This window comes from Camelus dromedarius, chromosome 30 (assembly GCF_036321535.1).
Source record: "Camelus dromedarius isolate mCamDro1 chromosome 30, mCamDro1.pat, whole genome shotgun sequence".
NCBI classification, from domain to species: domain Eukaryota; kingdom Metazoa; phylum Chordata; class Mammalia; order Artiodactyla; family Camelidae; genus Camelus; species Camelus dromedarius.
Window position 1 is genome coordinate 9,633,209 of NC_087465.1, and position 25,226 is coordinate 9,658,434.

The following is a 25,226-nucleotide window of genomic DNA, read 5'->3' on the forward strand; positions in this document are numbered from 1 at the left end:
TTGCTAGTTCACTTAAAAAAAAAAAAAAAACCCAAACCCTAATTTAGAAAGTAATGTCATTTGAAAACAGTATTTTCTTATTTACTCTTGAGTCGTGCATTACTCTGCTTATTTACTTCCTAACAGGAAATAGCGTTTCTGCTATATTTTTTAGGCTATAGTCAGTTTTATTCAGAATACCTTTTTAGAGCTTAAAGACAGTGTTTTAGATTTTGACAGCAAATTAAATCCCCCTCATTTTAGAGGTAGAGAAAAACATAATTCCTCAAAAAGTTCACATTGCAAATTCATTTAAATTAGTTATAAAAAGACAAAGCGTGGCATTAAAGTGGTTTACAGTCATTTGAATATACATCCTCAAGTATATTATAACCTGATACTTGGAGGGTTTTAAATCAAAACATATTTAATAAAAATTTTTTATTCATAATATACAAAGAACTCTCAAAGCAATAATGAGGAAAAAAGAAGGAATAAAAAATGGGTCAACAGACACGTTACCAAAAAAGGTATACAAATGGCAAGTAAAAGTAGCGTGAAAAGATGCTCCACATCATTAATCATTAGAGAAATGCAAAGTAAAACCACAGTGAGATACTACTATACAGCTGTTAGAATGGCGGGGTGGGACAGGGAGACTGACTGTACAAGTGTTGGTGAGGATGAGGATGCTGAGCAAATATAACTTTCATACATTGCTGGTAGAAATGCAAATAGAATCACCACTTTGGGAAACAAATGTTTGTAGTGGCTTTAATTGTAATCAACAAACACTGAAAACAAGGAACATTCTTTTTCTTGTTACACATTTACTCCTCAACCCCTGAGTTAGTTTTAAATAGTCTATTAATGCTTCTCAAGTCTTTCCACAGAAGTATAGGGGACTGAATGCCAAAGAGAGACAGGGATTGGGGACAGGTGCTGGAAGTTTCTTTGAAAACCGTCTTATTTTAAAAACTTAATATAAAATTTTCTTTCTACTCCATGACAGGTATAGTCACATTTTTAATTATAAAATGATTTTTAATTATGTATTAATTTACTTTCTTATCCTAAATCTTTAAGTAAATTGCCTCATTATTATTACATAAATGGATTGAAGCTGCACCATGCTCATCCTTCACATTGGTACACCTACTTCTCCTCGGGCAAAGGCCAAATACCCCCAAGGTTTGCTAATGTTAGTTTGAAAAGTTTATGCTTGTTTAATATAGTACCTAATAGACTATAGTTTTAATAGAGCTGTATCAATCATTCCCTTAAGTAGATTTTTTGTTCTACGTATTGCTTGAGCTCCAGTCCCTAGAATAGTGATACACCTAGATGCTCAATAAATACAATAACTGTAGAATGAATGAAAAAAGGCAAACATAAATAAGTACACGAATAAATATTTATGCTCACAAGGACACAAAAAGTACAAATTAAAGTAGAGTTGAAATACCATTTTATGACTCTTAAGATAGCAAAATTTTTCTAAATCCTGCCAACAAAGTTTGAATAATTCCTTGTTGTTAGTATTGAAACTGGTATAACCCTTTTGGAAAGCAATACATAGCACAAGACATATATATGTGTGCAGCCTTTGACAAAAATTTAGCTTTAGAATGTAATTCAATACAAGCAAAAAAGATGTGCTTCAAATCTTATAGTAGTGTATTCCATTAGAAACCCAATTTGGACAAATTCATATTTTAAGACTAGTTTAAATGGTTCATCAGCAGGAAAGAACAATTATATAGCCAGTAAAAATCGTGTACTATTAAGGCAATGCCAGTAAATAGCTATTATATTACTAGACCTTTCTAGGTGCTTCACATGCATTAGTCTCAGGTAATATTCAAAACTTCTATAATTGTAACAGCTCTGTGAGGTGAGTACCATTATTTTCATCTACGTTATAAGTGAAGAAACTTGGGCACCAAAAGGTTAACTTGTCCAAGGGCCTACAGTGGCAGAACCAATATTTGAATTAGAACCCAACCTCTCACTCTACTACCTTAATATCTGTGAGTATTCAACTGTAAGTATAGTGTAGCTGTAGTGTAGAGATAGCATGGTGTAGTGCAGAGCGCTAGCAGCAGAACTGTATGATTTGTGTGATGTCTTTTACATAAACAGAAAGTCAGGGTCTGTTTGTACGTGGTTGTGTGTCTAATAGTCTAGAAAATGATCTATGGAATACACACCAAACTGTGGAGCAGTGTTTTACTTTGGAGAAAGAAATGAGTTGGGAGCAGGGCAGGCTTTAACTTTTTACCATACATATCTTTGTACTGATTTATTTTGAAGCATGAATTTCTATGTTTCTTTTTTAATTAGAAAATATTAGTTGATGCTAAACTCTAAAAGTTGCTGAAAATCCTAGAAGGAAATAGCACAAATATGGTATATAAGCTTGTCTCAATATTGATAATGCTAAAGAAATATGCTTTGGCAGAAATAATGAAACCATATATTATGTATTCAGTATGAAAACCAAAATCAGCTTTAGAACTCTTATCTTGACTACATAAATGTATGGGCCAACCTCTCTCTTCCACCACCAATATATTTTGCTAATTTCTTCTTTTACATTTAGGGTGCTATTTTAGATATGATGGAAATTATACATAGAAACCATACTAACATAAGCAGCTATAGAAGTCTTAGTTTGGCTTTTAAAGGCAAAATAAGGGTGGCAGAGCTGCAAATGGAGAAAAAAAAACTAAAAGAAAAAAAATATTTTAAAGTGTCCCTATTTCAACCCAGTATTCTTTGCTCTACCCTTTTGTGGTAGATAGAATAATGCCCCTCCCAAATATGTCCACATCCTAACCCCCAGAACCTGTGAATATATTACCTTAATGGCAAAAGGGACTTTGCAGATGTGATTAAATTAAGGTTCTCAACATGGTGAGTTTGGAATATCTAAGTGGACCTAACGTAATCACAAGAGTCCCTAAGAGTGACAGCTGGAAGCAGAAGAGTCTGAGAGAGATCCAGGATGCTATACTGTTAAATTTGAAAATGAAGGAGAAGGGGTCGTGAGCCAAAGAATGCAGGCAGCCTCCAGGAGCTAGAGAGGCAAGAAAACAGATTCTCCTCTAGAGGCTCCAGGAAACAACACAGCCCTGTTGACACCTTGATCGTAGCCCAGGGAGATCTTGTTTGCACTTCTGACCTCCAGAACCTTAGAATAATGTTTGTGTTATTTTAAGCCCCTACGTTTGTGGTAACTTGTTATAGCAGCAGTAATACAATAATAGGAATAGGAAACTAATAACCTTTTCTGAAATGTTCATGTTGGCCGGTCAGAAATAATGTTGGCCTGTCATAATGAAAATAGGCCTTTCTCTTCAAAAAGTAATCTCTCTTAATGTCCAAAGTTTAGCCTTACTAACTGAGGGTTTAAAATGAAAGATAGGAACTCCAAGTTAAGGGAGAGGGTATTCAGGGCATTGAAAAAGAGTGAATTTACCCACATACCACAAAATCCTTAATGCAGGATTATCACTCATCTGTGGGAAACATGACATCTGCCAAGATATGAGTGTGTGTGCTTCTCCTCTTAAATCCTGTTTTCTACCTCTATTCTCAATTTAATCACCTTCGACTTAACTAGGGAATAAATTCTTTTTTTCAGCCTCCTCTTCTCCTCTGGCCTAGCACATTGAGACATTTCCAAAGGGAACAGTGAATTTGGAAAATTTTAGGGGAATCTGTGGTTATTGAAGGTCATTCCTGCCATTTACAGTGCCAGGTCTAGGAACATGAGACTTTTGATATGTCTTAGTCCTGCACAAGGAAGAATAACATTGAGTTCCATTCAAAGTTCAACCAGACAGTAATGTAAGTGAGAAACCTGATGGTAATTATTTAAGCCTAGAACCAACTCCTTTTTACTTAAAAACACAAGTGCACAAGTGTTGGTTTTGCACTGTTTTAGAATACATTGAATATTTTCGGAAAGACAACTACTGTGTAAACCAGGTGAAGATTGTATATTATTTTGTTCAGACTTGACCAAGAGTTGTTTCCCTGTTTTAGAAAATCACATCACTGAAGGTAACATAGCTCAAGATTTCAAGACACTAATACCACCCACCGATATGTGTATTTGTTACTATTGAATTCATGGTGATCTATGTATAAATGTCAGTTGGCTTAGTTATGCTTGAGGGGGGGGGGGTTATTATAAATCGCTTATGTTTCGCCTCCATATTATAGTTAGAGCATTACATTGATTTTTTAAATTGTAAGTTATTTATGAATTTTATTTTATTAGGGTATAAATAAGGACTGGAATATATTGTTATAAAAGGGGGATATTGGCTCCAGCAGGGTTGAAAATAGTGATCCATGGAATATATTCATCCATCCATCCCTCCCATAACCCTGTATCTTCTGTCTTCTCTTCTTCTCTCTCAGTCAGACTTCTCAAAGGTGTCTTGACTTCACTACCCAATTATCTAACCTTTAGCACAACCATGCCATGGAAATTGTGACTGTAAAAGTCACCAAACCCTGTTAAATCCGATGGACACTTGAAGAAAGAAGTCAATCTTCGTTTTACCTGAACTTTCTATAGCATTTTACTTCATTACTTCCTTTTATTTGAAACTTTCATCCCTTGTTTTCTGTGACATAATGTCTATGATTTCCATCCCTCAAATTCCTTTGCAAGCCTTTGCTTCTGCCTGCACCTTAAAAATGTTGGCATTCCCTAAAATTGCATTTTTAGCTCTCTTCTCATTCTACACTCTCTTTCCAGGCAATCACATCCACTCCTATGATTACAGTCATATCCTATGATTCACAGATCTTTATTTCCAACCTGCACCTCTCTCCTGAATTCCATTTCTCTCCTGCTGGAAGCACTAAACACCCAAAATTCAGCATGTCCAAAAATGGAATTCACTTCCTACTGCCAATCTGTTATTACTTTTCCTGAAAGATGAAGAAAATTATGGTACCCAACCACAAAGAGTTGTTTTGAGGGTTAAACTAATTATTGCATGTTGTGTTTTGCCTATTGCCTGGATATAGGGAAAGGGTCACTAAATGATAGTTCTTATACTGGTGTGTATTTCTATCTCCATCATTGGGATGTAAGCTCTAAGAGCCACATGGAATTTGTCTCATTTAGAGTGGTCTCCCCAGTTCCCACAACAGAAGCTTGGCATTTGACCAGTGCTTAATAGTTTTAAATGAATGAAGGATTCAAGTCTCATATGTTGATCACATAAATCAAATATAAAAATAAGAAGTCATTGTTTTATATAGGTAGGCCTCATACTATCCATGTTTCTTTCTGTACATAGAACTGACAAACAGGAATAATCCCCCCAGATTCTCACACTATTTATGTTTTTAGATAAAGAATTATGTAGTATGATAAATGCACCAAAGATAAGTTTAGTTCCAACGACGAAAGAGTATGAGTTTGAAGAGCCTGTAAGTTTTTCACCTCAGTATACCATATACAGTTCAGGAAATCAATTAAAGGCTTACTTCAGTTTTTCTATATACATTTTTAATGATTAGAAACAATCAACTATGCAGTTAGAATTGCAGCTACTGGGGTCTGAAAAAGCCAGTTAATAAAAATGAAATTCATACTGAGCTGTCATAATAGGATGTTTGTCTTACTAACTGAAGGTTTTAAGAGCTCCAAACTGTATGTGACCAGTGACATGCATGTACAAGAACTAAAGTCCAAGTCTGGGACAAGTGCAGCCAAATCACAAAGCAAACCTAATTATGTCATTTACTTGGGGCTCATACCCATGTCATTTGTCCCATCATCAGCACTATGCCTTCAGCAAGTGAGACCATGATGACGTGGTCAGAACAAGAGGATAACAACTGTGAAACAAGTCATAGTAGAAATGGAGGTCTTGAAAGGCTCCATGACTTGCCTTAGGTCACAGAATAAGTTAGCCGCAGAGCACAAACTCAGTTCTCCAGATTTTCAATGTTGCATGTGGTCATAAAGCGCTTGCATAAATATTTGAACATACATCCATTCAGTTTTTAGCTCATAAATTATATACCACAAATAAAGCAAGTTTTAACATAACAAAATGAATTATTTAAATAATATATGCCCTATGTATGATTTATCCCACTTACATGGCAACTGAGCTCTACTGAATTATTTTGATGTATAATACAATAATAGCAAACATTTTAGGGTTTACTGTATGTCAGGCATTGTTCTAATTATCTGATATGTGTTAACTGATTTAATCATCACTCCGCGAGTAGATGTCATTATCTTCCCAGAGAGGAAAGTGTCACATGGTCACATAGTAAGCAGGGTGACAGGACTCAGATCTATTAAGTCTGAGGCTACTCTCCGACCACTAAGTTAAACAATCTATTCTAACAAAATAGACATTAAGTATATACATTAAAACTTAAAAGTATCAGTCGTGTTGATTGCTAAGCTATACCAATGTAATTTAGTACTGTTTTCTATAGTTCATCATTCTCTCAGCAGCATTTTTTTAAAAACAGCACAAAAACAAGTTCTCTCTTTATTAGAACGTCTTTGTTTTGTCTTTAAATATTCAGTAAGCATCACATGACCCAATTATATAATATATCTAAGGAAATTTTGCTTATCCTTTTCTAATTGGGTCCATTTCATTTGCATTGAAATCTGCATTAAGGGGAGAAATCACTGTTCCTGTATGATATCCCACTGAAGGAAGTTTTTAAAAAAAACTTTGTTACACTAAGAATTCCTTTGTAAAGTTGAACTGCATTTTCATGCGTTATAATATTAAGGTATAATTACAGGAAACTAAAGAATAAAAATTTAAAAGCTGATGTGGAGAAGTTGAGGGGGAAATCAGTATCTATTAACTTATAGTTTTATTACTCATATAAAGCTTCACATACTATACAGTGACAGGTATTGTAGAACAGGGGTATAATACACTATTACCAATTATTTATTACTCAAATGTAATATATACAGCAATCACAATATCAGAAAATAACAGATAACAGCCAGTGCCTTAGGGATGATGTAACATCTATACTATTTTATTTAGCAGTTAAAGCACTTGCTATTTAATCTTTTCTAAATATTTACACTCTTACACTTATTTTTACATATTCTAAATAACATTTCTCTCCAAAAATTAGACTCTCAAGCTCTTGGCACTAATTCTCAGTCAAATAAATCTGAAAATACTGACAACCTTTTTAGTCTTTTATTGCTCTACCACAGGCATAAAGGCTCAGGAAGGGATTTGTGCATCCTAAAGAAAAGTAGGCAATACCTTAAAATTTTAAATACTAAGTAATTGATACTCACAAGCAGATAACATCAACTAAAACTTTTTTTTACTAGTTTTCCTTTTCTTTTACAAGAGAATAATCATTGTAGTAGTATTATACTACAAAAGCATGTAGACTCCATAATTTAAAAAATTAAATGTCAGATATACAAGTAATGTCATTTTCTCCAGTAATTCACAATTTTTACAATTTCTGCTATTTTGGAACAAACGTTAAAATTCCCACGATTTAAGTATCATTAAATAAATATGAATTGAAACATTAAGCATCTCAAAGAATTATTAAGAATGGCAGAACTTACAATTAACTATAAATTTTACATTGGTGATAAAGCTCCCCTTTTGTTATTTCTTAAGTAAACATTCTACTATGGTATGTTTTCAAGTGAATAGCTCTGGTGTGAAAAATTTCTTACATTGTGAAGAGCCTTGAGGTTATACAATTTTGTTAAATTTTATGATAACCTTGAAATGTAGGCTATATCTACCCTAATTTACTTAGAGTATGTATTTCACTACTACTGTTATAAAAGATCATTTTAAACTCATATTAAGATGAGTGGAGTTTAATCCGATTTTGCAAAGGCTTTTATGAAAATCTTAATATGGAAACCTAGTTTTTGAGAACCATGAAACTCTCAAAATCTGCTCTGCAGTATTTTAAATATGGGCCAATTAAAATTCCTGTTGAAAAATGACAAAATGGTTTGATATTCTGAAATAAACACTTTATGATATTGTCACATTGACCAAAGCATAATTAAAGATAGAAGTAACAGGTTTTTTTCATACTTAAAGGTTAGTTATTAGTGAGGTCTAAATTTTTTAGAGAAATGTTCATTAGCAGTCAGTTAGTAGTAGTGGTTATTTAACTACATAAAATAATACTGTTACAAACTTTGCATTTAGTTGCTAACATGTAATGTCAGTACGATTCCCAGAAACCTATCACTAGTAGTATATGAGTTGCTAGCAAGTGATCTTCCCTGAGGTAAGAGACCATATGCAAAAGTCTACTAATTTCCAATAAAGTTAGATTCTTAAAAATAATGGCAATAAGGACCTATGTGGCTGGGAATCACAGATGCATTTCTGATTGATAATCTTAATTGCAAGCAGTAGGCTTGATTGTAACAACCAAACAAAATTATCAGAAGATATAAAGCAAATTTCACAGTCAATAGCATTTGCTAAATTCCTCAGGTCTTTAGCCTAACATTTTCCAATAAAATACCTGAAATACAGTGAAAGGAGGGAAAATGGGCCTTAAGCTTACTCTTTAACTAGTTCCTGAGTAACCACTCCCCTGGCGTTCATTATATCCTAGCCCATAATATTTGACAGCATCCTGTTTTCTTCAGTTTCAGCCAGTTCCTCATTACCAGTATTCAAGACACACATCACCTTCAACTCTACCTGGACTTTGGGACATCAATTCAAACTTGGTATTATTAACTATAAAATGGATTACAGAAGAAAAAATTATAATTTTACTTCCATTTTCAGTTAAACACTGCAAATAGAATTTAATTATAGTACTGAATTAGAGTTAGAATGTTACCTGTAGGGCTAAGAAAATATTTTAACTGATTTATGATCTCTAGCTTGGACTCAAGGTTGTGGTGATTACAAATGGCAGTACTAAAAAAATAATCACTCTGTAATCATGTATTTGATTATGATAACCATATAGATGGACAAATGATGATAATCAAGAACTTAAATTCTGTTCTAAAACTTTTTTGTTAAGCTGATACCTGGTCCACTTCTCAAAAACCATTAATTACCAAAACAAAATTTCAGTGGATTTAAAATAATTTTAGGAAATCTGACCATTCTCAGAATCAAGCCTTTTATTCTTTATCAAGAGAGAACCCAAACTATTATTATAATATTCATATACCTAACCAGTTTCTAAATAGCATTGCTGTGGCAAGAGAAATTAATAATGTTGTCAGAGATTAAGCCCTCCTTCTAATGTTCACAGGTGCATTTTAATTTGACTAAATCCAAGTATTTAATATGAGATAAAATGTGTATGTGATATTTTTACTTTATGCTATGAAATTATATGTCAGTTATTAATTAAACACACCAAGCCACAGGTGAAGAAAATATTTGTTAAAGAAAAGGTGATTATATCGTTTACCTGGAAGCAGTGCATTCCCTCATTAAATAGTTTTCCTGTATTTAAAAAAAGTGTATGTGGGCGAGATGTTTCAATGGCTGAAAAAAGCCAAAAATAATTATAGTGGTTAGTGATATTTGTCATTTTTAATTGAATACACAGACATCACCTATACTAACTAAATGGGAAATATTATTTGGCAGCTGCAGTTCTTTTTGCAAAACTAGTGCACAATATGAAAGTTCTAAATTTTCCTTCTATTTATAGACCTAGAGAAAGGTACACGAAAGAAATCTAGAAGAATGGAGATAAAAATATGGTTTTAAAAATGTGGCAATGTGATAAAACCCAAATATGTATCTTGCTCAGACATCACCTGCAACATCTTGGGATATCCCTTCTTTCCCTATTCAAAATGGAGCAGTTCATTCAGTGAGGGTGGATTCAGTCAGAGATACTTTCATAGAAAGAAACCCCCAAACCTCTCTTATCTGGAAACACAAGTTAAAGTATTGTCTATAGTCCTCATGAATCAACAGGTTAAGATTTTTAAATACCTGGTGATATACTTTCTGATGTACATTTTCTTAAAAAGGCAAACAGTTCTGCATCTGTTACACAAGCAAACAGAGACAGCCAGGCTTTGAATGCTCTAGATAAGAGACTGTATTAACATACATTTTGTCTTTCATCCATTCAAATTCCACTTAATTTCAGTGAACAGAGGGAAAAGATGGATTAAAGTGTACATTTCAGAATATAGATTTGCAGAATAGGATAAAATAGTGCAATACCAATCTCAAGATAAGCATTCTTTGTCTTTAAGGAATAAGCACGAAAGCTGCTTCTTGAGGAAACTGGCACTAAAGTTTTGATGAATACACTATTTCAGCAAATGCCCAGTTGACCAGGGTATGATGCAGTAAGATTTGCATCCAAATCCAAGTGAAGCCAACAAATGAAGAAAATCTTATAAATTCTAACAAAAAAGGAAACGATTTTTTGGTTCAAAGGGGCTCAAAGACACTCAGCATATACAAGCTTAAATACCACTGATCAAAATCGTAGAACAATGTAACTCATTCATAAAGATAAATTCTTATTTATAAATTCTCTGTGAATCTGACAAAACTCTGAAAATTAGAGATTAACTACTGTACTGCTACCATTATTTTTATTATTTTCTACTACACTTTGCAATCAACTTTTCTGCAAGATTAAAGAACAAAAATTTGGTGGTACTTGACTAGGCCAGGATTCAAAATAATAATATTCAAAATATTATTAACAACAGAGCACACAATTGGCTGTGTTGGCTTGGACAGCAACATTACTGAATCACATTGACTTTATCATTCTAGAATAGATATTTTCTCCTAACTTTGCTCAAATCAGCAAAATGTTATATCATTACACTCCATTCTCAAGATATTTTCACCAAGAATACATACCTCTGTAAATGTGTTTATGTTCACAGAAATGTCAGGATCCCAGTGTCTAATATATCCTTTTATGAATTTCAAGATACAGTTTCATTCAGATAACCTTCAAATTTACATAAATCCTTTGACACGCTAATAAATATGTGGAATGGTTACCCTGATGACATCAACATTAGCAAAATCTTATTTCCCCCCAGTTGTAGTCTTTTCAGGAATCAAACATATTTAGCAAGAGAATTTTCATATTTGAAACATTAAGACTTTCATGGAATTAAAATTACAAAGAACTTCCAATGAACCACATATATGGAAGAAAGTCATCTCAGCAGATCTAATAACTAATTTATAGGAATTCAGAGCCAGCCTGGGCAGCAGTATATTAAAAGCTATTGCCAATCACACACTTGCTATCATGCACTGAATAACAAGATATAATCTTTGAATTATATATGTACAAGATTTTTAATGACTAATCAAGTTATGTGGCCCAGCCAACAAAAATTACATATTCACAATAAACATCCTGCCTTTATTAGCCTCTAAGTAAATCAAGAGTGATCCATTGGCTCAGTTGTGTTTGTCATCTCAGCATCCTGACTATCCATCTCTTCAGGCTCCTCCACGGAACTTCCCTTTTGTGCTTTTGACCTTGTGGCAAATGTTGCTCCCAGTGCCTCTGCCACAGAGCTATCAGTTGTTTCCGTACTCAAATTTTCAGTGCCACTAGTTAGAGAAAAAGATTCGGGTAAGCCAGTCTGAAGACCCCCAGACTTCACAGAAGAACTCATAACTTCTACTTTCCTTTGAGGAAGATCAGATGGTGACTGCTCTGTACTTTGATCCCGTAAGTGCTTGTCCATTGACGCCTGAATAGAAGAAACCATTTCCTGCAACTTTTTTCGCTGGGCCTCAACCACATCCGGATCAAGCTGCCTGCTGTCTCTCATTGTAACTACCCCAGGAGCTATTCGAATAAGCTCACTGTTACTAGGAGCAGCTGTGAATACAGAAGGCTCTGTTTTAATGGAACTACTACTGAAGTCTGTCCCTGGGGTATGCTTCCTTACGACTGGAGCTTCCCTAGCTCTTGGATCAAGGTGTGGGGCACTGGAGGCAGTTCCTAGAGAATGCCCTTTTCCCTGAAAGGCAGTTACATTGTGAAGCTGCTCGGACTTCTTTTTCACTACTCCACCACTACCTAGTTTCAATAACCCATGTGAGGGACTTGATTCCCTACTTCTTGTAGTAGCCTCTGCTCGAACCTGACTTACAGCCTCTTTAACTAAATCTTCAACATCAGGACCGATGGGGAAATGTCCTGCAGCATCCACACACAACTCCAGTCTATCTTCAGAAGCATTATAGACAAAGGTTTTGCCAGGCAGATGTGGAAAAGTACAATGCTTGCCATCAGCCATACCTTAAGAAAGGAAAAAGAATTTAACACGTTAAAATCGTACTTAAAAAAAGTGTCGTAAAGACAATTATAACTGCAATAGTAAATTTCCAATAATAATCTACAGGTGACAGCTTTCAAAACAAAATGAGAAAATTATTTATTATACTTATTTATTGATAGGATTTAATGCCATTACAAAAAAAGAAACATCACCATAGACCTTAAAGTAGTTCCCAAGGGGACTTTAAATATATATATGTGTGTGTGTGTGTGTGTGTATATGTATATATATATGTGTGTGTGTATATATGTATATATATGTATGTGTATATATATATATATCATTAACCTGTTACAAAGTTAGGAAAGTTAGGCTTGAAACAAACAGCTAAACTATAAGGAAAACACTAGCAACAGCAACAGGGTTAGTAAAGCATTTGCTTATAGTAAAGCAATCAAAAAATATATTCTCATTTACTAAAATTCAAATTACAAACTTTAAAAATACCTGTAAGGGCAAAATGTTGTACACACATGTTGCATAGTGTGTTGAATTCTACTGAATTACAGAATACCAGAATAAAAGTTTTCTTAGTGTGCCATAGGTATATATTTTTCACAAAAATAAAAAAATATGAACTTTCAAAATAAGATATTCCATAGGTAGAGCAGTAGTTGCGGGGGCACATTTAGGAAAGCTAAGATTAAGACGTGTGACTTCAGTATAACTGCAAGAATTGGCAGAACTGACACTTCGTCACAATAAATTAACAGTATCTTCCTACCAGTATATATAGAAAATTGCTGTATTTCATGTTAACAATTATTATTCCTCTCTGGCAGATCAGAATCACCAAAATAAGACTGAGTTATGGACACTCCTCAAATGGCCCAGTGTGATACACTTCTCAGGGTCAACTAACGCAGCAGTAGAAGAAAAGAACTTTAAGCAGGCTTCCCTTTATATTCTAGTTGAAGAGTTTGGTCTCACTACATGGTGTTTTAAAACTTTACACTTTTTCCAGCCTGGGTATAAAAAAATTACATGTATGTTTTAAGCTATCCATAACCTTACATTTTAAATTTGTCACTCAAAGAATACTCCAAGTATGCAAAAATAAGTTTTCAAATTTTATGAAACCACAGATTTTTTTTTAAATGAGGTAGAGAACTTTTAATAATATATGGTGCATATGGGAATGTTTATGGCAAAACACAAAGGCAAAAGCAAACTAGTTAAAAATGAATAAAATTGTTAGTAAGTGCTACAGAAATTCAGAGGGGAAGGATGAGCAAACTCTAGAATGCTTTGTGGGCATTTAGGTAGTCTCTCTCCAGTTTTGTAGGTTATTAATAGTTCTTTACTCCTCTGAAGAAAGCTACAGAGTGGTTCCAATATACATTACTATGAATATTCCAAATAACCAGGCAAATGAACTAAACTTCAAATGAATAAATAACATATACTAATTTCAAATAAACATTCATTTCAGTGATGAGCAAAAATCCAATGAGAATTTCCTCTTGGCATAACATTTTTGGCAGAAATAACTGACAAAAAAACCCCAGAAAAGTTAAAATCAGAGATTTCTAAATAGTACCTTTCAGGGTACAACTTTGAAATCAGTTTACTGCCTACTTCAGAGAGCTATAAACCATGGCTCAGGAAACAAAGGTAGCAAAGAAGAGAATTTTGAATGGTAAGGCCAGGGATGCCTCTAGGCAAAGCTTTTAAACTTTCATTTCAATAGATAATGTCTATTGAGCCTCACTATGTGTCAGGAACTAAAGTAGACCCTGAAGATTCAAAAATAAAATGTAATTCTTAGAAGATGGATACAAATAGATAATTATAATGCAACTAGGCAAGTATAACAATGAGTATACTGCTCATTTCACTAATTATTTGAGGATTACATGGGAATACATGCAAAGCACATACCACAGTGCCTAATACAAATCAGGCAGTCAATAGTTAATTTCTCTATTAGATCAAGAAGGGTTTGTAATTGTTTCCAGGCTGCTGCTGTGGTGCTTTCTTTTGGCTATCCCTGGTGAGAATCATAGTCCCACACATGTTTAATCACATTACTTATAATGAAACACTGGAAACAATCTAAGCTTTCAACAAGAAGAGAATGGTTAAGAAAATAATGGTCTATCTACCTGATGGAAGTAATATGCAGCTATTAATACTGATATAAAGAAGAAATCTATAATGCCTCATACATACAGTAAAATGTGCATGATGGTAAAACAGCAGGAAACAAATCTAAGTACTATAATTACAATCATGCCAAAAAAAATACATGGATAAGACAGATACTTGGCAGGTGATGTTTCCCACTTCCAGTTTCTAGACTTTACATTATTATAAAATTTTAAAACACATGTTAAAAAAAAACACAATGCAAATACTTCAAATGTTGTGATCCTGATCCCTTTAAACACAGTCACTTAGGTTTTATATAACTTATATAGTCTTTTCCATTTTAAGAATCAAGGTGTATTGAAATGTCTATATCACATATCAACAATTCCATTGCACATATACACCAAAAGACATAATAACATAAGTCACATATAATTCACCTGTTTTAAGTGTACAGTTGAACGTTTTTAGTATATTCAGAGTTGAGTAACCATCACCATAATCGCTTTTGGAACATTTTCATCACCCCAAAAAGAAACCCTGAACTCATCAGCAGTCACTCCCATTCCCCCTCTGCCACCCAACTCCCAGCCCTAGACAACCGCTGATTTACTCTGTCTCCCTCTAGGTGTGCCTATTTTGTCATTTATATGACTTTTCATATAACTGAAATAATACAATATATGGTCTTTTGTTTCTGGCTTGTTTCATGTAGCAGAATATTTTCAAAGTTCATCCACAACACAGTCTATACCAGTACTTCATTCTTTTTATTGCCAAGTAATAGTCCATTGTATGGATATACCACATCTTTTTAAAATCTTTTGAGGAACTGCCAGACTTTTTTCTCAAGTAGTTGCACCATTTTACATGCTCACTAGGATTTCATTGCCAATAGTTCTTATTCTCTGTCTTTTTGATTATAGCCATCTTAGTGAGTGGGAAGTGCTATCTCATGGTTTTGGTTTGCATTTCCCTATGATTAATGATGTTGAGCATCAGTTCATGTGCTTACTGGCCATTTATATATTTTCTTTGAATAATGTCTATTCAGATCCTTTACCCATTTTTTAACTAGGTTGTGTTTTTATTGCTGAGTTCTTTATATTCTAGATGCAAATCTACTCTCTGATATATAATATGCAGAATTTTCTCCTGTTCTGTGGGTCGTCATATCACTTTCTTGTTGGTGTCCTTTGTAGCACAAAAGTTTGCTTTTTATTTATCTACTTTTTTCTTTTGCTGCTTGTACTGTTGGTGTCATATCTAAGAAAATCTGGCCTAATCCAAAATTAAGAAGTTTTATGCCTATGTTTTCTTCCAAGAGTTTTCTAGTTTTAGCTCTTATACCCAGGTTTTTTATACATTTTGGCTTAATTCTCAAAATTATTTGGTGCAAGGTACAGGCCAAACTTCATTCTCTTGCATGTGGATATCCAGTTGCTCCAACACAATTTACTGAAAAAAACTATTCTTTCTCCATTAAACTGTCTTAGCATCCCAGCAAACATTTTAAGAATAACTTCAAACCAGAAACAGAAAACTACTTAGAAAATAATCAAGAGAATCATCCCCACACCACCCACCACAACCCTCCCAACACACAAAAAACAACTGAAGGAAGTTATTTTCAGTTGTATGAAAGACAATGCATACTTACCCCAATTACTGCAAGCCCTATAATCAATTCTAATTAAATAATACCTTTAGGAAAAACCATTACCTGGTATCAATTTATTTCAGAAGGTAGAATGAAGTGAAAGATTAGAGTTAAAAAGAAAGGGATGAAAAAAAAAATGGCAGGGGGATGCTCAGAGAGAAATTGATAGCTTTAAATGCTTATATTAGAAAACAAAAGTTTATAATCAATAGTCTAAGCTTCTACTTAAACTAGAAGGACAGTGCAAATTAAACCCAAAGCAGGCATAAGAAAGGAAAAAGTAACAGAAATCAATGAAACTGAAATCAGGAAAACAACAGAGAAAAGCTATGAAACCAAAGCTGTTTCTTTGAAAAGATCGATAAAACTGATAAACCATTAGCTGGATTGGTCAGGAAAACAAGAAAGGCACAAAATGAGAAATGACAGAGCTATAGACCTGACAGATATTAAAAGGATCATAAGGGAATTTTATAAGCAATTTTATGCCAATGAAATCGATAACCTAGATGAAAATATTCTAAAAGTGATTATGGTGATAGTTGCACAAGACTGAATATATTGAAAAAACATATATTCTTGAAAAAACAGACTTCTTGAAAGACAAAACTAACAAAGCTTCCTCAAGAAGAAAGGGATAACCTTAAGAGCACTCTATTAAAGAAATTAAATTCATAGTTAAAAACTGTCCAATAAAGAAAACCTCAAGCACAGATGGCTTCACTGGTGAATTCTACCAAATATTAAGAAAGAAATAATATCAGAGCTATTACAAAATTTACCAGAAAACAGAAGAGGAATGAACACTTCCCAACTCTTACTGTGTGAAGCCAACATTACCCTGACTAAACGTCATTACAAGAAAACTACATTCCACTATAACTCATGAATACCATGTCAAAAAACACTCAGTGAAATATTAGCAATTAGAATCCAGCATGTGATGCTGGTTTTCAACATTCAAAAATCAATGTAATTCATGCTGTCAACAAACTAAAGAGAAAAACCTTGTAAGATCATTTTAGTAGATGGAATCAGGAGGAAAAGAGCACCTGATGGAATTCAACATCCATTCACAATACCATAAAACTATCTATAAACTAGGAATAGAAGGGAGTGTTTTCAACCTGACAAAAGGGCATTGCTGAAAAACCTACAGGTCTGAATGCTTTCCCCCTCAGACCAGAAACAAGGCAAGGATGTCCACCCTCACCACTATTATACATTGAATTTACAGCCAGTGCAATAAAGCAAGAGAAAGACATAAATGGCATATATATTGAAATGGAAGAACTAAAAGTTTTTTATTTGCAAAAGACTTGACCTACACAGAAAATCCCAAAGAATCGGCTAAAAAGCTACTAGAACTAACATGTGAGTTTAGCAAGGTCACAGGATACAAGGTTAAAGCATAAAAACCCATCTGATTTCTATGCACTAAGCAATGAACAACAGGAAACTGGAATTTTCAAAAAGAATCTTTTATAACAGCATCCCCCAAACATGAAATATTTAGGTAAAAATCTAACAATGGATATGCAAGAATTACATGTTAAAAATTATAAAATTTTGATGAGAGAAATTAAAGAAGACTTATATAAATAAAGAAATGTAACATTGTCATGAATCAGAAGACTCGATGTTGTCAAAATATCAATTGTCCTCAATTTATTCTACAGATTCAACACTATCACAATAAAAATCCCAGCAGACTTTTTTGGTAGAAGTTGACAAGTTGATTCTAAAATTTGTATGAATAAGGTGGAGAGGGTATAGCTCAAGTGCTACAGCACATGCCTAGCATGCACGAGGTTCAATCCCCAGTACCCCATCTAAAAAAAGAAATAAACCTAATTATCTCCCCTGCAAAAAAATAAAATAAAATTTATATGGATGAGCAAAGCATCTAGAATGCCCAAAACAATTCTGAGAAAGAATGAAGATGGAGGACTCCTACTAACTGATTTCAAGAATTACTACAAAGATACAGTAATCAAGACTGTGGTATTGGTGAAAGGAGAGATACATAAATCAACAAAATAGAAAAGAGATTCTAGAAATAAACCCATATGAACACGGTCAATTGAATTTTTTTTAAATAATTTTATTGATGTGTATTTTGCATATAATTCACCTTTTTAAAGTGTATAATTCATGGTCAATTGATTTTTGATAAAAGTACCAGAGTAATTCTATGGATAAATTATAGCTTTTCCAACAAATATCGCTGGAGCAATTGAACATCCATTAAAAAAATGAACCTCGCCTCATACCTTCCAACAAACCAACTCAAAATGGATCATACACCTACATATAAAACCTAAAACTACAAAACTCCTAGAAGAAAACACAGAAGATATTTTTTTGTGACCTTGGAATAAGGCAAAGATCTCCTGGAAAGGACATAAAAAGTATGACTCATAAAAGAAAAGATTGTTAAATTGATCATCAAAATTAGAAACCTCTGATCTTCAAAAGATAACGTTGAAAGACTGAAAAGACAAGTTACAAACTGGGAGAAAATATGTGCAAAATAATTATCTGATAAATGATGTGTGCCCAGAATATATAAAGAACTCTCAAAACACAATTTAAAAAATTCAAACCAACTTTAAAATGGGCCCCAAATAATAAGATAGCAAATAAGCACATGAAAAGATGTTCAACATCATCAGTTATTAGAGATGCACAAACTAAAACCACTAAGAGATAGTACTATAAATCTATTAGAATGGTTTTAAAAACAAAAACCGATACTACCAAGTGCCAGAGGAACACAAAATGGCCCAGCCGCTTTGGAAAATGGTTTGGAAGTGTTTTATAAAGATGAGCGTATACTTTTCACATGACTCAGCAATCCCACTCCTAGCTATTTACCAAAGACAAGTGAAAACACATGTCCACACAAAGACCTGTACACAACTGTTTACAGTGGCTTTATTCATAGTAGCCAAAAACTTAAAACAAACCGAAAGTCCTCCAATTGGTTATGGAATTTTTAAAATGTGATCTATCCATACAATGGAATACTACTCAGCAATAATAATGAATAAACTACTAATACATACAACCAGACAGATGGATCTCAAAAGCATTAGGCTACAACAAACTGACAAAATTTTCCTGTGAAAGGGGCAACATAGTAAATATTTTAGGTTTTGCAGACCATATAGTCTCTGTCACAACTACACAACTCTGCCATTGCACTGTGAAAGCAGTCATAGACAAGACGTAAACCCGAGTGTGGCTATGGTCTGATAAAACTTTACACACAGCAGGCAGTGGAGACTGATATGGCCCACAGGTAGTTACCAACTCCTGTGCTCAAAGAAGCCAGACACAAAATGTTAAACTATTTGGTTCCATTTATACCGTGATATGAAGAAAGCAAACAGTATAGGGACAGAAATCAAATCTTTAGTGGTTTAGTGCCAGGGCCTGGGGGTTAGAGGTAAGGGATCAATCAGAAAGGGGCACAAGCCCACTTTTTAGAACGATGGAAATATTTTATATCTTGATTGTGATAGTGGTTATATGACTGTATATGTTTGTCAAAATTCATATACTTGTATACCTAAAAAGGGTGAATTTTACTGTATGCAAGTCATGCTTCAATAACCCTGTCTTAGAAAGGAAGGAAGGAAAGAAGCCAACTGGCTAGCTAGCCATTCTTTGGTCCCTGATTCAATAAATCAAAAGAAAAAAGCATTTTTTAGATTCTCAAAAATCAAGGAAATTTATACACTGTCTGAATACTTGGTGATATTTAAAAATTATTGTTCATGCTTTTTCGATGTGCTAATAGTATCAAGGTTTTTTTTTTTAACTTTTTTACTGAGTTACAGTCATTTTACAATGAAGGTTATTTTTAAAAGAAAAGTTCTTACTTTTAGAAATACATACTGAGGTTCTTACAGATGAAATTATGTCTCAGATTTACTTTAAAAATAATCTGTTTGAGAGGGGATGAGAAGAAATTTACTGATAATTACTGAACCTGGGTGGTAGGTAAATAGGGATTAACTACATTATTCTTGCTACTTTTATATGTTTGGACATTTTTCAACAGCCAAATTGGGTTTTGTTTTTTTAATAAGGAAAAAAGTGCATGAGAAAGAAAAAAACATAAAATAGAGATTATGTATTTAATGTCTGCAGAGGTCAGGTAGATGAAAAGGTGAAATAGCCAGCATAATAAATTCTGGGGCTAAAAGCATTCACATCAAATCTTTGAAAAAACCTATGGGGTCCAAACACACATACTGGCGACCTCTCTCTTAAGACCTTAAAACTCTGAAGATAACAGTTACATACTTGCACATATCCTTATAAACAGCGTATACACGATGTGAAAAGAAGTCAAATGTAAAGTGAGCTGTTTCCTAGAATCCATAAAACCCTGAAGTACATAGTACTCATAGTCAAAACAGAACAACAACAAAAAAACTGTATTATCTGGTTCTGGGATAGTCACTAGCATTATAAACAAATCAGTTTGTCATTTCACAATCTGTCTTTAGTTGTTAAGGATCACATATATAACTTAAATGAAAAAATAGAAGAAAGTGATACAAGATTTTTAGTAATATTATAGCAGGAAACATAGCTGACCATATCAGGATAATAATCCATTTTAACTAGGCAGACTAGCAAAGAAGAATATATACCTAAAATTAACATTGGAAATAGTTTCAGAAGAATATTATCTGAACTTTCTTAATCTTATAATAGCTTGAGTGGAGATATTATCTAAGAATAAAATCAGAAATCAACCATACCCATGGTTTTCTTCATAATGTTGTAGAATACACCACCCTGCTGGAACATGTGAGGAAGCCCCTTTGCATAAGACCATACATCTTCTCCTGTAAAATAAAAAAAGGTACAATATTAGCAACAAATAAGAGAGTTCAACCCAGGCTTGCTTTAATGTGGATTAGCCTCAGAGACTGTAAGGCAGATCTCCCATATGAGAGATGCAGTCTAGTATATAACAGGGACTACGGCACACTAAAAAAAACATGGTTCATCTAAAGGTGGCAGCCACTGCCAAGTGCCGTCATGGAAGAGTACAAGCCCAATATTTCAAGATCAAGTGGCATTTCAAGAGAAGCCAAAAATCCAGGTTTTTAACATTAACTCTCCCAATTTTTAAAAGTAGAAACTAATTCAAAAGCATTTTTAAGACTGCATGAATCAATACTGGGCATATTAAACAAAATATATATGAACACTCAGTCCAGTTCAAAGTAAACTAGTTTGCTAACTTTGGACGAGAACAACAGAAAAGGTTACAGAAAGATTTTTATGTTTTTAAAGTATAATATAAAAAATATATTCTACATTTATGTTAAAACTAATAAATTTAGGGGGGAAATGAACTGTTGACAAGATTTAGAAAAAAACTTTGGAAGTCCACAAATTTCACCATTTCACAAAAACATTTTTTCAAGAACATCCTTTGACAGTGCCTATTATCAATAAGAAGTTTCAAATAAGAAGTTAAGAGTGATAATCACTGTTCAAGAAGTTAATAAAGAATGGAAGGAATATAAAAGTTACTTTTGGTTTGTGGACTGTGGTCATTTTTTTTCCTTTATACTTTCATTATTTTCTGGTCTGATAATATAAATGTACTGCTTTTATAATCAGGACCTTTCGTAGTTATTTTAACAAAGAATGTTAGAATTTATCTTTCCTACTAGAAGATTATACTGTTAGATCTGAGCTTTGAATGGGGGTTATTGATGATTGTGAACTAATCACTATGTACCTACAATCTCTCAGAGCTCTAACTCCTTCTACATTCATAAATGAGAGTATGAATTTGCATGGCAGTTGGCTAAAGTTGCTCAGTATTATCAGCTTAAAGTACACAAATTTAAAAAGCCTTGGCACTTAAAGTCTCAGTTAACTAGAACATTTATCTCACACAAACAGTTAATTCACTAATGATACAGTACTGCTAGAATAGGGCAATATTTAAGGGTGGACACAGTAGTTTAAACTATTGAATATTAGTAAGAACCCCCAAATACAGAACATTAATAACTTCTGGCAGATGTTCTGATTGCTGAACTTATTATTAAATTTTATTTAGATAAATTATTTCTATGATGATAACCTTTCACTTAGTTATTATCAATGTTATCTTAAATGTACTTAGCAGTTTACCAAATACTCTAGGATATCATTTATCAAATATTCTAGAATAAAAACATATCAAAAAACTATACAGTAGCACTTAATTTTTTTGGTCAAAATCTAAACAGGTGCCAAAATAGTAAACTTCTCAGAACTGACCACCTAAACACTAGTAAGAAAAATGACATTTCTTAGTACTTTACATGCCTGACTATTCCTTATTTAAGCAGGCAGAACTCTAAAAAGTAAGAACTCTATGTAAAATGACTATAACTCAATTAAAAAAAAGTTAAGATTTATTTTACCCTCTCCCTCTTCCAAGAACCAATTTTCACCCTCTTCAGACCTACATGGCCCCACTGAGTACGCATGCTCTACTGCTTTAAACGAAGGATGAATACCATCTATATCTCTATTATCTACCCAGCTCAGAGCAGGCACCTTACATAATTTCATTTTCTCATCACAACTGAGCCCTTTACAGAAGAGGAACCAAGCTCAGAGAGTTTAAAAAATTCTCCCAAATCAAACAGCTAGGAAGTGGCAAAGCCTGGATTTGAACCCTATGTATCATTCCACAACTTACACCCTTTTCACTGATACTAAACCTCCACTAGATACTAAACCTTTACAATAAATTTGGCAGAACTACCCACTCTCTTTTCTTATAGAAATCCATGGCATCAACAACTGGCTAGGAGAAAAAACAGGCAAATCATTTCCTTTGGTATATACATACTTCCACTAAAGTCATCCATATTATGGATGTTTTTCCTTTTGGTTATTTAATTTTTTCCCTCTTTAATAAGAAGTAATTTTTAAAAGTATGTTAAAATTAAACATTTTTTAAAAATCATTATGTTTTTCTTATTTTTACAACTAATAACAAAATCATCAGGTTAAAAGTGAGTTAAAAAGGCCAGCATTCCTAAAGAAGATGTGGTATATATACACAATGGAATACTACTCAGCCATAAAAAAGAGTGAAATAATGCCATCTGCAGCAACATGGATGGACCAAGAGATTATCATACTAAGTAAATCAGAAAGAGAAAGACAAATACCATATGATATCACTTACATGTGGAATCTAAAATAGGACACAAATGAACTAATTTACAAAACAGAAACAGACTCACAAACATGGAAAACAAACTTATGGTTACCAAAGGGAGAGGCAAATGAATAAATAAACCAACAAATAAGATAATGAAAACCTGTAATAGTTGCTATGAGGGAAAATAACAGGGTGCAGCAGTAAATGGGACCTACTTAGAATGGTTTAGCAAAGGTCTCTCAGACCCTTAGATAAGGTGGTCAGGAGAAAACCTCTGATGATGCAACTGACAAGGGCTTAAATTCCAGAATACACAAAGAGCTCATACAATTCAATAAGAAAAAAACAAACAACCCAATCCAAAAATTGGGCAGAAGACCTAAACAAGCATTTCTCCAATGAAGATATACAAATGGCCAACTGGTACATGAAAAAATGCTCAATATCGCTAGTTATCAGAGAAATGCAAATGAGAAGTTGTGATAACACACAAACATACACACACAAAATGGAATACTACTGTCATTAAAAAGAATAACATAATGCCATTTGCAGCAACATGGATGGACCTGGAGATCGTCATTCTAAGTGAGGTAAGCCAGAAAGAGAAAGAAAAATACCATATGATCTCAATAAAATGTGGAATCTAAAAAAAAAGACACAAATGAACTTATTTATGAAACAGAAACAAACTCATAGACATACAAGACAAACTTATGCTAACCAAAGGGGAAAAGGGTTGAGAATGGGTAAACTGGGAGTTTGAGGTTTGCAGATCCTAACTATTACATATAAAATAGATAAACAGTAAGTTTATACTGTATAGCACAGGGAACTATATTCAATATCTTGTGAGTAACCTATAATGAAAAAGAATATGAAAAGAATTATATGCTGTATGCCAGAAATTGACACAACATTGTAAATTGACTATACTTCAATGAAAAAGAAAAAAAAAAAAAAAACTACAATGAGGTATCAACTCACCCCAGTCAGAATGGCCATCATTAAAAAGTTCACAAATGATAAATGTTGGAGAGAGTATAGAGAAAAGGGAACCCTCCTACACTGTTGGTGGGAATGTAGTTTGGTGCAGCCATGATGGAAACAGCACAGAGATTACTTAAAAAACTGAAAATACACTTACCCTAACATCCAGCAGTTCCACTCCTGGGCATATATCTGGAGGAATACCTGGAGGAAACTCTAACTCAAAAAGATATATGCATCCCAATGTTCATAGCAGCACTATTTATAATGGCCAAGAGTAGGAAGCAACCTAAATATCCACTGACAGATGACTGAATAAAGGAAGGTGAGGAATGGAATACTACTTAGCCATAAAAAGGAATAAAATAATGCCATTTGCAGCAACGTGGATGGACTTGGACAATAAGTGAAGTCAGAAAGAGAAAGAAAAATACCATATGGTATCACTTATATGTGGAATCTTAAAAAAAAAAAAAGGACACAAATGAACTTATTTACAAAACAGAGACAGATTCACAAAGACAACAAACTTATGGTTACCAGGGGAGAAAGGGGGTAGAAGGGTTAAATTGGGAGCTTAGGATTCATGGATACTAACTACTATACATGAAATAGATAAACAACAAGGTCCTACTGTATAGAACAGGGAATTATATTCAATACCTTGTAATGGCCTATAATGTAAAAGAATATTAAAAGGAATACATATATATATATATATAAATGAATCACTATGCTGTACACCAGAAATTAACATACATTATAATCAACTATACTTCAATTTAAATGAAAAATTTTAAAAATAGAAAATGATATTGAAGCCTTAACCTAAATAAGGAGCCAGCTATTCGAACAGCATGAAGCTTGATGAGCTATTTTCTAAACTAACGTACCATCAGCTTAGCTCTCATTTAGTAATTCACAAAGGCATTTCTGCACTTTGAAACCTGCAATTTTCTAAA

General features: G+C 33.5%; 1 protein-coding gene across 1 annotated transcript in view; it reads right to left on the minus strand.

Moving 5' to 3' along the window:
* Nucleotides 1–741: 741 nt before the first annotated feature.
* VCPIP1 (valosin containing protein interacting protein 1) overlaps nt 742–25,226 on the minus strand; it is a 30,264-nt gene continuing 5,779 nt past the window's right edge. Inside the window, exons 2-3 of the mRNA XM_031441539.2 lie at nt 20,852–20,938; nt 742–12,282 (exon numbers count right to left, since the gene is read on the minus strand). Coding sequence (XP_031297399.1) covers nt 11,411–12,282; nt 20,852–20,938 — 959 coding nt within the window. The 3' untranslated portion in view covers nt 742–11,410. The remainder of the gene's footprint in view (nt 12,283–20,851; nt 20,939–25,226) is intronic.